The sequence below is a fragment of the Sturnira hondurensis genome, unplaced genomic scaffold, assembly GCF_014824575.4.
Source record: "Sturnira hondurensis isolate 20B ecotype Veracruz unplaced genomic scaffold, ASM1482457v3 Scaffold0009719, whole genome shotgun sequence".
Taxonomy (NCBI): domain Eukaryota; kingdom Metazoa; phylum Chordata; class Mammalia; order Chiroptera; family Phyllostomidae; genus Sturnira; species Sturnira hondurensis.
In genome coordinates this window covers 2,895,333-2,908,909 of record NW_028082350.1, presented here as the reverse complement: position 1 = coordinate 2,908,909, position 13,577 = coordinate 2,895,333, and the positions used below count along the sequence as shown (strand labels likewise).

The following is a 13,577-nucleotide window of genomic DNA, read 5'->3' as shown; positions in this document are numbered from 1 at the left end:
TTCTGCCCTATTTGCAGGATGAAGAATCCCCACCTAAGGGCCAAACTGGCTGAGGTGTTGGAAGCAGTGATGCCCCACCTGGATCAGACCCCAAATCCCTTGGTATCCAGTGTGTTCCACCGAAAACGTGTGTTTTGCAACTTTCCCTATGCACCCCACCTTGCAGAAGCTCTAATCAAGGTCTTTGTGGACATTGAGTTTACAGGTAAAGCAGTCTAGAACTGGAAAGCTGATACTTATGGAGTTTCATAGCTTGAACAGTATTTGAATGTCAGAAAACTATCACCATTTATTGTGCCAGCCTTGATGCTGTGTGCTGCTTTTTTTACATAGTCTCATGAATTTGTCACTGTCTGGAAAGTTTTACTGTATTACCTTCACTTTACATGTTGAGACATGGATTCTGAAAAAGATTAAGTTATTTGTCATACAACTCAGTGATAGACTCAGGTCTGTCTCACCTTAAAAAAAAACCTACACTTATCAGCTGTGTTATATTGCTTGATTAGATCATAATCAAACAAATTAGGCTGTCCAATGAAAACTTGAGCCTTTATTCTCTCTGCTTCAAAATTGCAGAATATTGAATAGACAGTGTGCTGGTTGAGGTATTCTTTTATCCAAACTGTCTACTCTCTAACAGTCTAATTGTTAGATTAAGAATAACAGCAGGTGCCCTGGCTGTTATTGGACGGTCAGTGGATTGGGTGCTGGCTTGGGAACTGTGGGGTCGCTGGTTCAGTTCCTGGTTGGGGTGCATGCCTGGGTTGTGGGCCAGGTCCCTGGTGGGGGCTTGCAGAAGGCAGCTACACATTGATGTTTCTCTCCCTTTCTTTCTCTCCCCCTTCCCCTCTCTGAAGATAAGTAAATAAAATCTTAAAAAAAAAAAACAATAACAGCAGGCAACGTTCCCTTTCTCCTGTGACCTTTGCAGATCTAATCCTGAGATGCTGTGTTTAAGTAAATAGTACCCCATCTCAATTAGTAAACAAAATGTTAAGCAGTATTTAAGACCCCTTTTAAAGGGGATACCCTACTATCCAATGATAAATACAACATATTTTTAATTTTATTTTTCAATGACAGTTTACATTCAGTATTATTTTCCTCTTAGTTTCAGGTATACAGCATAGTGGTTAGACAATCATATACTTTATAAAGAGACATTTAACATTTTGTTGGTTGCCTTTACATATTTGGATTTTTACTTTGTCACTTGCTAACCTGAGCCTTGGTTTCTTCTTCATGTATAAAATGGGTTGAAATGATGAGTGAGGTAATGCATGTAAATCTTCATAATATATAAGAAGTTTCATAATAAATTGCTGCAATTATCTTATTATATGGTCATTACAACAACCCTTTGGTTGTAATAGTAGAGGGTGTATTATAATATGTCTTATTTCTGAGGAAGTGGAAGTTGCAACATGTTAAGAGACTTGCACTATGTGGAGCAGAAGGAACACTTAGGTCTTCGAACTCCATATCCCAATCTCTGCCTCATATATGACCCAACCTATAGTGCTCTCTAGTGGTGCCTTTGGTATGTCAAAAGCAATATAAGCCTCAGATTTTTATCTCCTGGCCTGATTTTTTCAGAGTAATCAAGAACCATTTGACTACACGGTTGGTATGTAATCTATAAAGAATGTGGGGATTACTTAATATCCCATTCTGCAAATGGCTGTCACTGCCATAGTGGTCAGCTCAGAGGCTTCATGCAGAGTCCGATAAATACTCTACATTTGAAGTTGAAGTATTTGTTTCCCTTGGCTTTTATTGTACAGCTTGGTCCTTGTTCTCGCCTGAATAAGGTAGACTTTTGTTCTTTCAGTAAGGAAATAAGCAAACACTTGGCTACACTCTAGGCCTTTATAAACTTACAAGGCAGATTTTTGTCAGTAGTCTTGACACATTCAGAATAAAGGAAAATGGCCACACATAGACAAAAGCTCGTACTCTTTATCTAATAGCACCACCTTTGCTGGTGTTTTGCTCTTACCTTACTCCAGGAGACCCCCATCAATTTGAACAGAAGTTTAATTACCGCCGTCCCATGTATCCCATTCTAAGGTACATGTGGGAAACAGATACCTATCGAGAAAGCATTAAGGTGAGAGTTTTCAATGAAACCAAAACTGTTATCTGAGTTTTGCTTCAGATAAGCCTAGTAAGTTGTGGTTCAGTACTAAAATGATTTCCTCTTGGGCTGGAACTTACAGGATTTGGCTGATTATGCCTCTAAGAATTTAGAAGCCATGAATCCCCCACTTTTTCTCCGCTTTCTTAATCTGCTGATGAATGATGCCATCTTCCTTTTGGATGAAGCCATACAGGTAAAAAAAAAAAACAACAGATTAACTGATCAAATCATAACTAGTACATACTTTTCACCATTTAATTATAATGGAATAATCTTCTTGCTTCTAGTATTAGTCTTAGATACCAAAAATTTGCCAGTAGTAATATGCCACCAACCTTTGCCATTGCAGAGCTTGAGAAATATTGTTCCATTAGAGATCAAGGCTCACTGAAGCCTCAAGCTAGGATAATACTTTGGCAGAGAGTGGAAAAGAACATGTGATGAGGCCAAACTAAGGTACACTGGCAGAGCTGATTGGTCCAGCACTAACAAAGAAATCAGCCCCTTATATCTGGTCACTGAATTTCAACCTCATCCATCCCAACACATTGTAACAGTAGCTCACTAGGGCAATGATTCTTATCCCTCTCCTAAAGATTCTGATATTTACACCACTGCTTGAAAAAAACCTGTTTTAGGTCAGTATTCATCTCTCTACTGCTTCCCAACTCTTCAGCTGTATTTGAAATATGAGTTTCATGAAGTGCACAGTGGGTGCCTCTCAACTCCTTCAATGTATCTTATCATTTACCCTCCTTGTGAAGCTGCCTATTTCTCCTATAAAAACTTCCCCTATCTGCAACAGCTATAATACAGGGCAGTGACCCAAAGGGAGGTGCACCAGGCAAGCCGTGAGGGCAGCCTACTAGACAGCTATGAGTTCCTCATAGTGATTAGCAAATCTCCCAGCAACTTGCATTTAATTTCTGAGAAAAGTTTCCTACTTTTTTCATAATCCTATAAGATTTTTAGATAGATTTTCTTAGAAAACAAGAATAAGCCATGTAATAAACAGACCCTTTTAAGCAAGAGCTGTGTGACACAAAAAATGACACAGATGGCATTTTCATGGGGCTGTAAGTTTAATAGATTTGCTACAACAGCAAGGAAGAGGATTTTAAATATGGGTCACCTTCCAAACATATTGGATGTTTGATAAAGCCTTGTTTTTTGATAAACAATTTTTGGGAGTTTTTTGTTGTTTTTCATCTTTCAGGAAGGATTCCTTTTTTTTTTTCATTGTAGCTTGTTTGTTTTTGCTGGGGTTTCATATGTTACATTATTTATCCTCCTTTCTGTTTCACAGACTAATATTTCTAGGGGATTTACCAATAAGTCTACCAAGGCTGAAACAAAGCTATATGAAGCCATAGTTTCTTCTTTTTTTTCTTTCTTATTCTAGAGCTTCTTTTTTTAGCAGTAGTCCTATGTTGAGAAGTAAAGCCTTGTGCCTCTAATGTAGTCCCTGGTTTTCCCAGTATAGTGGACTCAATTTTAAGTAAGACTTCTTAAATATCATCTTCCCTTCAACTGCATTTTTTCTCTGATTTTTTCCACCTCTGGTTTCTATAGTACTTGAGCAAGATAAAGATTCAACAAATTGAGAAGGACCAAGGTGAATGGGATAGTCTGACTCCAGAAGCCCGTCGAGAGAAGGAAGCTGGCCTGCAGATGTTTGGACAGCTGGCACGTTTCCATAATATCATGTCCAATGAAACGATTGGCACCCTTGCTTTTCTGACATCAGGTGAGGAAGTAAAGCATTGCTTTCCCAAAAATACAGTGGTCAAGATCTGTTTCATTTGAGTGATCAGCCCAGCTGAAACTCAGACTCTTATGACTGTCCTCTACAGTAGGAGAGAGAAGTGAATCACTAGAAAAGCTTCAAAAATGATGGTGCCACCCTGGCCTGTGCAGGTCCGATCCCTGGTCTGGGTGCATGCAATCCCCAGTCCAGGTGCATAAGGGAGGCAAGCAATAAAAGCTTCTCTCTCACATCGATGTTTCTTTCTCTCCCTTCCTCTCTTTCTAAAAGTAATGAAGAAATGTCCTCAGGTGAGGATTTTTTTAAAAACATGATGATGCCCATCATTGACATGGGAATGAGAAATTGGCCACCTCACACAACTTCCAGAAAGCATAAGTGGGTATAATTTTTCTTGAGGACAAATTAGCCACGTAAATATGTTAGGGGCAAAGGGGAAGATTATTAACCTGAAAAATATTCCTGAACTCTGGTAGATCAAAGACATTTATCTTCTCCCCCCCCACCCCACCCCCTGTCTAGAGCTACACAGTCCAATTCGGTAGCCACTTACCACATATGGCTAGCAAATATTTGAAATTGTGGCTTGTCTGAATTGAGATGTGCTGCAAGTAACTATACACTGAAGACTTAGTTTAAAAAAAAAAACATTTGGCCCTGGCTGGTGCAGCTTAGTGGATTGAGTGCCAGCCTATGAACCAAAGGGTTCCAGGAACTCAGCCACAGCACATTCTTGGGTTGCAGGCCAGATCCCCATAGGGGGCGCTCAAGAAGCAACCACACATTGGTGTTTCTCTCCCTCTCATTCTCCCTCCCTTCCCCCCTCACTAGAAATTTTTTTTAAAAAACTTTTTTAAATAAAGAAAATTTGATGAGTAACTTTTATGTTGCTTACACACAAAATGACAACGAAGGATCAGCAGATATTTGAGGAAATCTTCTAACATGAAACAGATAATAAATGAAAATCTTTGTAATCTCAAAGGGATAAGAGAAGTACAGCATGTCAGCAGAAGGGTCAAAGATAAACTTAAGGAACTTTTTAAAAAGATTTTATTTATTTACTTTTAGAGACAGGAAGGGAGAGAGAAAGAGGGAGAGAAATATTGATGTGTGAGAGAAACATCGATAGGTTGCCTCTTGCATACCCACAACCAGAGACCTGGCCCACAACTTGGGCATGTGCCCTGACTGGGACCTTTCAGTTTGTGGAATGATGCCCAACCCACTGAACTATACCAGGCTGGGCATTCAAGGAACTTTTCCATGAAAGCAGAACAGAAAGAATTTAAATCTTTCTACAGCTACATCAAAAATATAACTAAACTACAGAATAGCCATCATTCAGAACTGCCTAAAGCCTAGCAGAACAGAAGTTCCATGACTAAAGATATAAAGAAGAGGCTGCGGGCTAAGATGGTGGTGTAGGTAGACATAGTGCCTCCTTGTACAACCGATTTTAAGGACAACAAAAATTTAGAAAACAAACAAACAAACAAACGGAACTGACAGAAAATTGAACTGTATGGAATTCCGACAACCATTCATCCAGACCAGTAAGAGGGGTGGAATTGGTGGCCAGTGGAGAGGGGTCACAGCAGGAAAAAGCGGTAGCTGGTGGACCTGGGAGTGCAGGCAGCGGTTGACACACTCTTGGTGCATGGAGACAATGAGCAGACCCAGTGAGGTACACAAGGCAGCTGGCTGACTGCGGTCACACATTCCCACACAGATAAAGCAGGAGAAAATGGGAAGCGAGACAAACCCTGCAACCCAGGGCCCCAGTGCCAGGAAATAAAAGCCTAAAATCACGAATTGAAAATACTCGTGGGGATTGAGGTGCTGGGAGAGACTCCCAGCCTCACAGGAGAGTTTGTTGGAGAGACCCACAGTCCTAGAACATACACAAGCCCACCTACCCAGGAACCAGCACCAGAAGGGCCCGATTTACTTGTGGGAAGCGGCAGAAGGGATTGAAATCAGAGTACAAGGCAAGCGCCATTGTGACGCTGTACGTGACCCCACCCCCACATACAGCGTCACAACCCAGTGACTGGGTCACCCCACCCTGGTGAACACCCAAGGCTCCGTCCCCTCACTGCTTAACAGGTGCAAACAGAGCAAAACGTTATGGCTCAAGAACAGCTCAAAGCCCCAGAGCCAATACTTATAAGTGATCAAGAGATAGCCAACTTGGGCCTGGCTGGTATAGCTCAGTGGATTGAGCGTGGGCCTGTGAACTACACGATCACGGTTCGATTCCCAGTCAGGGCACATGCCTGGGTTGCAGGCCAGTTCCCGGCAGGGGATTCATGAGAGGCAACCATACATTGATATTTCTCTCCCTCTCTCCTTCCCTTCCCCTCGAAAGATAAATAAAATCTTAAAAAAAAAAAGAGAGAGAGATAGCCAATTTATCAGATGCACAGTTCAAAGCACTGGTGATCAGGATGCTCACAGAATTGGTTGAATTTGATCGCAAATTAGATGAGAAAATGAAGTCTGAAGGAAAATGAACAGGGAACCAACAGTGATGGAAAGAAAACTGGGACTCAAATCAATGGAGTAGACCAGAAGGAAGGAAGGAACAACTAAACAGAAAAGAAGGAAGAAACAAGAATTCAAAAAATAAGGAGAGGCTTAGGAACCTCCAGGACATCTTTATATGCTCCAACATCCAAATTATAGGGGTACCAGAAGGGGAAGGGGAACAGCCACGAGTGGAACACTTATTTGAACAAATGATAAAGGAGAACTTCATCAATCTGGCAAAGGAAATAGACTTCCAGGAAGTCTAGGAAGCTCAGAGAGTCCCAAAGAAGTTGGACCCAAGAAGGAACACACCAAGGCACATCATAATTACATTAGCCAAGACTAAAATGAAGGAGAGAATCCTAGAAGCAGCAAGAGATAAGGGGACAGTCACCTACAAAGGCGTTCCCATCAGACTGTCAGTGGATTTCTCAAAAGAGACCTTGCAGGCAAGAAGGGGCTGCAAAGAAGTATTCCAAGTCATGAAATCCAAAGACCTACATCCAAGATTGCTCTATCCAGCAAAGCTTTTATTAAGAATGGAAGGGCAGATAAAGTGCTTCACAGATAAGGTCAAATTCAAGGAGTTCATCATCAGTGAGCCCTTATTATATGAAATGTTAAAGGGACATATCTAAGAAAAAGAAGATTAAAAAAATGAACAGTGAAAGGACAGCAAACTCACAGTTATTAACAACCACACCTAGTCTATGGCCATACCACCCTGAACGCACCCGATCTTATCTGATCTCAGACGCTAAGCAGAGTTGGGCCTGGTTAGTACTTGGATGGGAGAACAACCACACCTAAAACAAAAGCAAACTAAGAGGACAGCTAGATCAGGAGAGGAACCATAGAAATGAAGATCACATGGAGGGTTAACAACGGGAGTGGGAGGAGAAGAAGGGGGGAGAAGGTACAGAAAATAAGTAGCATAGACGGTAGGTAGAAAATACGGGGGAGGGCAAGAATAGTATGAGAAATATAGAATCTAAAGAACTTGAGACATGTTGACATAAACTAAAGGGGAGAGGAATGGTGTGGGAGAGGATGTGCAGGGTGGAGGGGAATGAAGGGGGAGAATTAGAAAAACTGTAATGGCATAATCAATAAAATATATTTTTTTTTAAAAGAAGGAAAACCTACATGTAACTTTTTTTAAAAGACTTTATTTTTGGAGGGGGGAAGGGAGGGACAAAGATGAAGAGAAACAACAATGTGTGGTTGCCTCTTCAGCACCCCCTAATGGGGACCTGGCCCACAACCCAGGCATGTGCCCTGACTAGGAATCAAACTGGAAACCCTTTGGTTCACAGGCAGGTGCTCAATCCACTGAGCCACACCAGCCAGGACAACCTACATATAACTTTTGACTTCCCAAAACTTAACTAATAATGACCTACTGAAAGCATTACCAATAGTATACAGTCAGTTAACACATATTTTGTGTTATATGAATTGTATACTGTATTCTTTCAGTAAAGGAAGCTAGAAAAAAGAAAATGTTACTAAGAAAATCATAAGAAAGAAAAAACACATTTATGGTATTTATTTTAAAAATCTGCATATAAGTGGACCCATGTAATTCATACCTGTGTTGTTCAAGAGTCCACTGTGTTAACAAAATGTTAAGTGTTTATTTCTTGTTGGTAATTTTTGTATTTTATTTGCTTGCTTTTGCTTGTCTATATTTTCTAATATTATTGTAATGAAAATGTATTGCTTATGTAATTTTTAAAAGTAGTAGTCCCCAGAAGTCTCCAAGCAAAACCCCTTAACACATAGGTAAAAAATTGCTAATGGATTAAGTTTTCACAGACTGGCTTCTTTTCCAGAGATCAAATCACTTTTTGTGCATCCTTTCCTGGCTGAGCGCATCATCTCCATGCTGAACTACTTTCTGCAGCATCTGGTTGGCCCCAAGATGGGGGCCTTAAAAGTCAAGGACTTCAGTGAATTTGACTTCAAACCCCAGCAGCTCGTATCAGATATCTGCACTATCTACTTAAATCTTGGGTACCTGAGATTTAAATTGGGCAAGTCAGAGGGGATGCTAAGGTTTTAATTTGGGTTTTTGATAATGGAATGACTGGTTGGTAATTAGGTAGAAATAGAAAAGAAATCATTCATTTCTAGTTGGTTGATGAAAGAATCATCTGTAGTTTTAAGTCATCAGATTTTATATGACCTGTGGTACATCATTTAGAATTTTTTTAAAGATTTTATTTATTTATCCTTAGAGGAAAAAGGAAGGAGAGAAGGAGAGAAGTCAATGAGTTGACTCTCATGAGTCCCCCACTAGGAACTGGCCCGCAACCCAGACACGTGCCCTGACTGGGAATCGAACCGAAATCGTGTGGTTCGCAGGCTCACGCTCAATCCACTGAGCTACACCAGCCAGGGCTAGAATTTTTAACATTCTGCCTAGATCTTTGCAAAATAAACTTTGCTGGTTGTACTGTTGTTTGGAAAAGCAGAATTCTTTAAAGGCCACAGAATACTTGATAGACTTCCTAAAAATTAGAAGAAATCTTTCTGTAGCAAAAGAATATTCATGGCATTTAAGTAGAGGGCACCCTTGTTCCTCAACCCATTTGTCATCTCCTCTGACACTCCATTTCTTCCCAATGCTGACCTTCCAGGGATGAGGAGAATTTCTGTGCCACTGTGCCTAAGGATGGACGTTCCTATTCCCCAACTCTCTTTGCACAGACAGTCCGAGTCCTGAAGAAAATAAATAAACCTGGGAATATGATTATGGCTTTCAGCAACTTAGCAGAGAGAATCAAGGTAAGGAGGATAGTTTGTTTATTAACATGTTCTATAAAAATCACATTGTTGCCCTGCCTGGTGTTGCTCAGTGGATTGAGTGCTGGCCTATGCACAGAAAGTTCTCTGGTCAATTCCCAGTCAGGGCACGTGCCTGGGTTGTGGGCCAGGCCCCTGATGAGGGCATGCGAGAGGCAACCAGTTGATATTCCTTTCCCTCTCTTTCTCTCTCCCTTCTCCTCTCTCTAAAAATAAACTTAAAAAAAATCACATTGTTAACTCAGCTCTTCTGCTTTTTACCCTGTTTCAGGGGGATAAAATCATTGTCTTGAGAAAACATAAACATGATTCTTTCTGGTTAGTCAATAACTAGAACTACTGTATTCTTAATACTACTTTTTTCAATGTGAAAATTAATTTAGGAAGCTTCTGCTGGAAGAGAAGAATGTACAGATTTTTATAAGCTGTTTTCATGACAACTTTTGTGTGGTGTTACAAATAGATTTGAAAATCTATATTGCTAATGCAAAAGAACTTTTTAGAATAGAATTCAAGATGAGTACTTTTTAGTCATTGTTTTTATTGACTTTCTCTGTTCTCTCTATTTGTGGTTGGTAGTTGGCTTATATGGGAATAGCCATACATTTAATGTATTTTTTTAAGATTTTATTTATTTACTTTTAGAGAGAGGGAAGGGAGGGAGAAGAGTGGGAAAAACATTGACCAGTTACCTCTCACATACCCCCAACCAGGGACCCGGCCCGAAACCCAGGCATGTGCCCTGACCAGGAATCAAATTGGTGATCTTTCAGTTTGTGGGACGATGCCCAAGCCACCCCAGTCAGGGTGGAATAGTCATACATTGTAAAGATTAAACTGCTATATTGTATTTAGGTAATCCCTTTTGCTAGAGTATGACAGAGCTCCATTAGCAGTTATGAAAAAGGAAAAATCACGGCATAGCATCTGATAGAACACTTCTCTCATTGATACCAGTCTTCCCTTCATGGAGTTACTTATTTCTTTTTTTTTTAAGGTTTTATTTATTTATCTTTAGAGGTGAAGGGAAGGAGAGAGAGGGAAAGAAATATCAATGTATGGTTGCCTCTTGTGAGTCCCCTGCTGGGAACTGGCCTGCAACCCAGGCATGTGCCCTGACTGGGAATCAAACTGTGGTGGTTTGGTTCACAGGCCCATGCTCAATCCACTGAGCTACACCAGCCAGGGCGAGTTACTTATTTCTTGAGTTAGGCTTCATCTTGGCCTAGAGTTTAGCTAGACAGGACACTGAGGAACTGGAGTTATGAAAGAACCAAATATTGAAGCCACTTCTAAATTCTTATACCTTTTTGTACCTAAAACCAAAAACTGCTTTTCATACACAGGCTGTATGAGTGACTTTGTAATTATGCAAATAATAACCCTTCACCTCATCCCCTTTTGAATTACGACATTTACAACAGGACTGTTGCCAGAAAGATGTATGTGATGTCTTTCTTTTCCCTTTAACACTTCAGCCCATTTTGAGTCATGACTGCTGACAGCTGAGCCAAAATAGTTTCAGAATTGGGACTGAATGCTAAATTTGCTCTTATCCATCTTGGCTTATTTAAAAAATAAAGTTGAGAATTGTCATTGTCACTATAAAGTGTTATTACCTTTATATATATCTTTTAAGGTTATAATCCCTTTAAGGTTTAGTCATTGAGCATTTTGAATTTAGCTGCTCTTGAATTCACCTCAACTACTAGGTGTTTATGCTCAGTCTCTAGCAGACCTTCAACAACAGGAAGAGGAGACCTATGCAGATGCCTGTGATGAGTTCCTGGACCCCATCATGAGCACACTGATGTCTGACCCTGTGGTACTGCCATCTTCCCGAGTCACTGTGGATAGATCCACCATTGCCAGACATTTGCTCAGGTATGCCAGCCCAAACGAGCAGCCTCAAGAGTACAGATGTATGATTGTTTGCTGTCATCTTTTTCTCCCATATTCCTAAGGACAATGTAGTACACCCAATAGGTGCCGATATTGTTGATTTACTGATGTGTTGGGGAAGAGTTGGTAGAGATATATTATTTGATTGGTAAGTATTTAAACACCCAAAACAAGACACCCTGTTGAGAAATGCTGGTTCTAACCTTACCTGTTCCTTCCTTAAGGAAATAATTTCTATTAACATATGTTATAAAATATAGTAACCCAGAGTATAACTGGACTTGGAATTGTTTTACTTTTATAAAAATGGGGTATTTTTTTCATTCAGATTCTAAACTATATGCATCATATGGGTTAACCCACATTCCGCTTCTGCTGTTGAATTCAACCATGGTGTCCAGGAGTTTTCCCTGTTTTATGTGCAATGTTACATAGAAATGGTTACTGAGAGACTCTGCCTATTTAAAATTAAGTTATATAAGCTGAACCAAATTTAAGGAAATACGGTTTTTTAAGTATCAGTAAAGAAGGATTTTCAACTTTATGGTATTTGGTATTAAGCATTGACTATACACATGATGCATGACTTTTCCAAAGTGTGAATGAAAATGTATGTCTTATTGTGGCGTCAGAATAAAAAAGAGAAGATACATCAGCCCTTAAATGATGTTATAAACCTTCTTACCTGTAAGGAAACCATAATCAGCATCTACTTGTATAGCAATCAGCTAACTAAATCAAGTGTCAATTCACAAGGCTTTTTCCCTTAACATCTTATTTCACAGGGTCTGGCAAAAATAACTCCTGCTTGAGTATGGTTGATAGGGTAGGGTAATAATATAGGTGTAATAATTTATGGTTTTAATTTGAACATTTCACCTAAAATGTCATATGGTCTGCTTGAGTGTCATAGTGTGATATTGTTGTGTTACAGAATTCCATGCTCATGATTTTGCAGTTAAAGATTTTATAATAAAAAAGGGGGCATTATTTGTGCCAAACCCTGTATTTTGAGAGCCTGTCACTAAAACTACAGACAGCTCTTCATGTTGACACGAGTGTACAGGGTCTCTACCTTAGGGAAATATAGTCAAATATCATCTGAACAACAATGTTGAGATGAATTTTGTTAAAAAGCAGAAAGACAAAGTAGCTAAATAATCTGCAAAAGAAAAAAAAAAACAGAAACAAAAGGAGCAACTGGAATAAATACTGTGACCTAAACAAACCATTCTTTCCAACCTCCATCCAACATTTAATCCAAACTTATAGTGTACCCTAGCTTCAGTCTCACAGTGAGACCTCAGGTGTTCTAGTTTTGGCTTTGGATGTTAGAATTCATAGAAATAACCCAATTTTCCTTTCTCTCTTTGTCCCAGTGACCAAACAGATCCCTTCAACCGTAGTCCCCTCACCATGGACCAGATCCGGCCAAACACAGAACTAAAAGAAAAAATTCAACGGTGGCTCGCAGAGAGGAAACAACAACAAAAGGAACAACTAGAATAAATACTGTGACCTAAACGAACCAAAAACCAACCCCAAAGTATAGATAAACAATTGTTTGTGATTTCTCTTTGGTTCTGCTTTTTTTTTCTTTTACTAAATTAGAGAACTAACTGTTCTTGCTCAGATAATGATAATTAAGATTTCTAAGACTTACTTATAATGTTCTCCTGGCTTGCAGGAAATTATAGTTATAGCATTACCAAGTTCAAAAATCATCATTAAGTTTTACCCTTTGTTCTCTCTTCCTATTCTTTCTTCTTTTTCTACCTTAAATTATATTAACTTCAACTACTAAAACTTCCTGCCACCTTACTCATTCTCTTCTGAGAACTGCTCAAACATCTTTGGCGAGCATGGCTTTAAGTATATATCATATATTTCAGTGACATCATCTGAAAGTCCTGTGTTACAAAGGTGTTTACTAGTTTTCATGACCCAGACTTCAGCTTTTTTCCTTGTTAACAACCCTGCAGTATTACAGGATAACATTTTACATATCTTGATGTCTGAGTATACTTTTGAATAAGATGGTAGATGAGATGAAAAAAGGAATCTTATGCAATTCTGTCGATAGCTCATAATTTTGTATTATCTCATAACTCAGAGATACAGTAGAGAACAAGAACTCTCTCATGGGGCTGTCATCACCACAGAAAACTTAGACCTACAATATTTTTAGGAGGATTAACAAGACAAACCTACAGTTTTTGACACTTCAGAAAATTCTGAAGTGAAAGAATATGGGAAGCTATTGAGACCAGTTTAGCTTATGGAAATCAGCTGCTACAAGGACTCAGCTTGAGCAGAGAAGTTGAACAACAAATATTGTAAGCAGGAAAAATGTAATTTTAAGATACTAATATCAACAGTATAACTCAGTATATATACACCATGTGCTTTTTTAGATTGGTCTAGCGT

At 39.4% G+C, this 13,577-nt stretch overlaps 1 protein-coding gene across 5 annotated transcripts in view; it reads left to right on the top strand.

The window, feature by feature from the left end:
- The window catches only part of UBE4A (ubiquitination factor E4A), a 43,114-nt gene extending 29,807 nt beyond the window's left edge, over positions 1 to 13,307 (top strand). For all 5 annotated transcript variants that reach the window (XM_037057473.1, XM_037057472.1, XM_037057475.1 and 2 more), the window contains 8 exons: positions 18 to 205; positions 2,013 to 2,113; positions 2,223 to 2,336; positions 3,716 to 3,890; positions 8,276 to 8,456; positions 9,083 to 9,230; positions 10,975 to 11,132; positions 12,530 to 13,307. In XM_037057473.1, coding sequence (XP_036913368.1) covers positions 18 to 205; positions 2,013 to 2,113; positions 2,223 to 2,336; positions 3,716 to 3,890; positions 8,276 to 8,456; positions 9,083 to 9,230; positions 10,975 to 11,132; positions 12,530 to 12,659 — 1,195 coding nt within the window. In that variant the 3' untranslated portion in view covers positions 12,660 to 13,307. The remainder of the gene's footprint in view (positions 1 to 17; positions 206 to 2,012; positions 2,114 to 2,222; positions 2,337 to 3,715; positions 3,891 to 8,275; positions 8,457 to 9,082; positions 9,231 to 10,974; positions 11,133 to 12,529) is intronic.
- Positions 13,308 to 13,577: the final 270 nt, after the last annotated feature.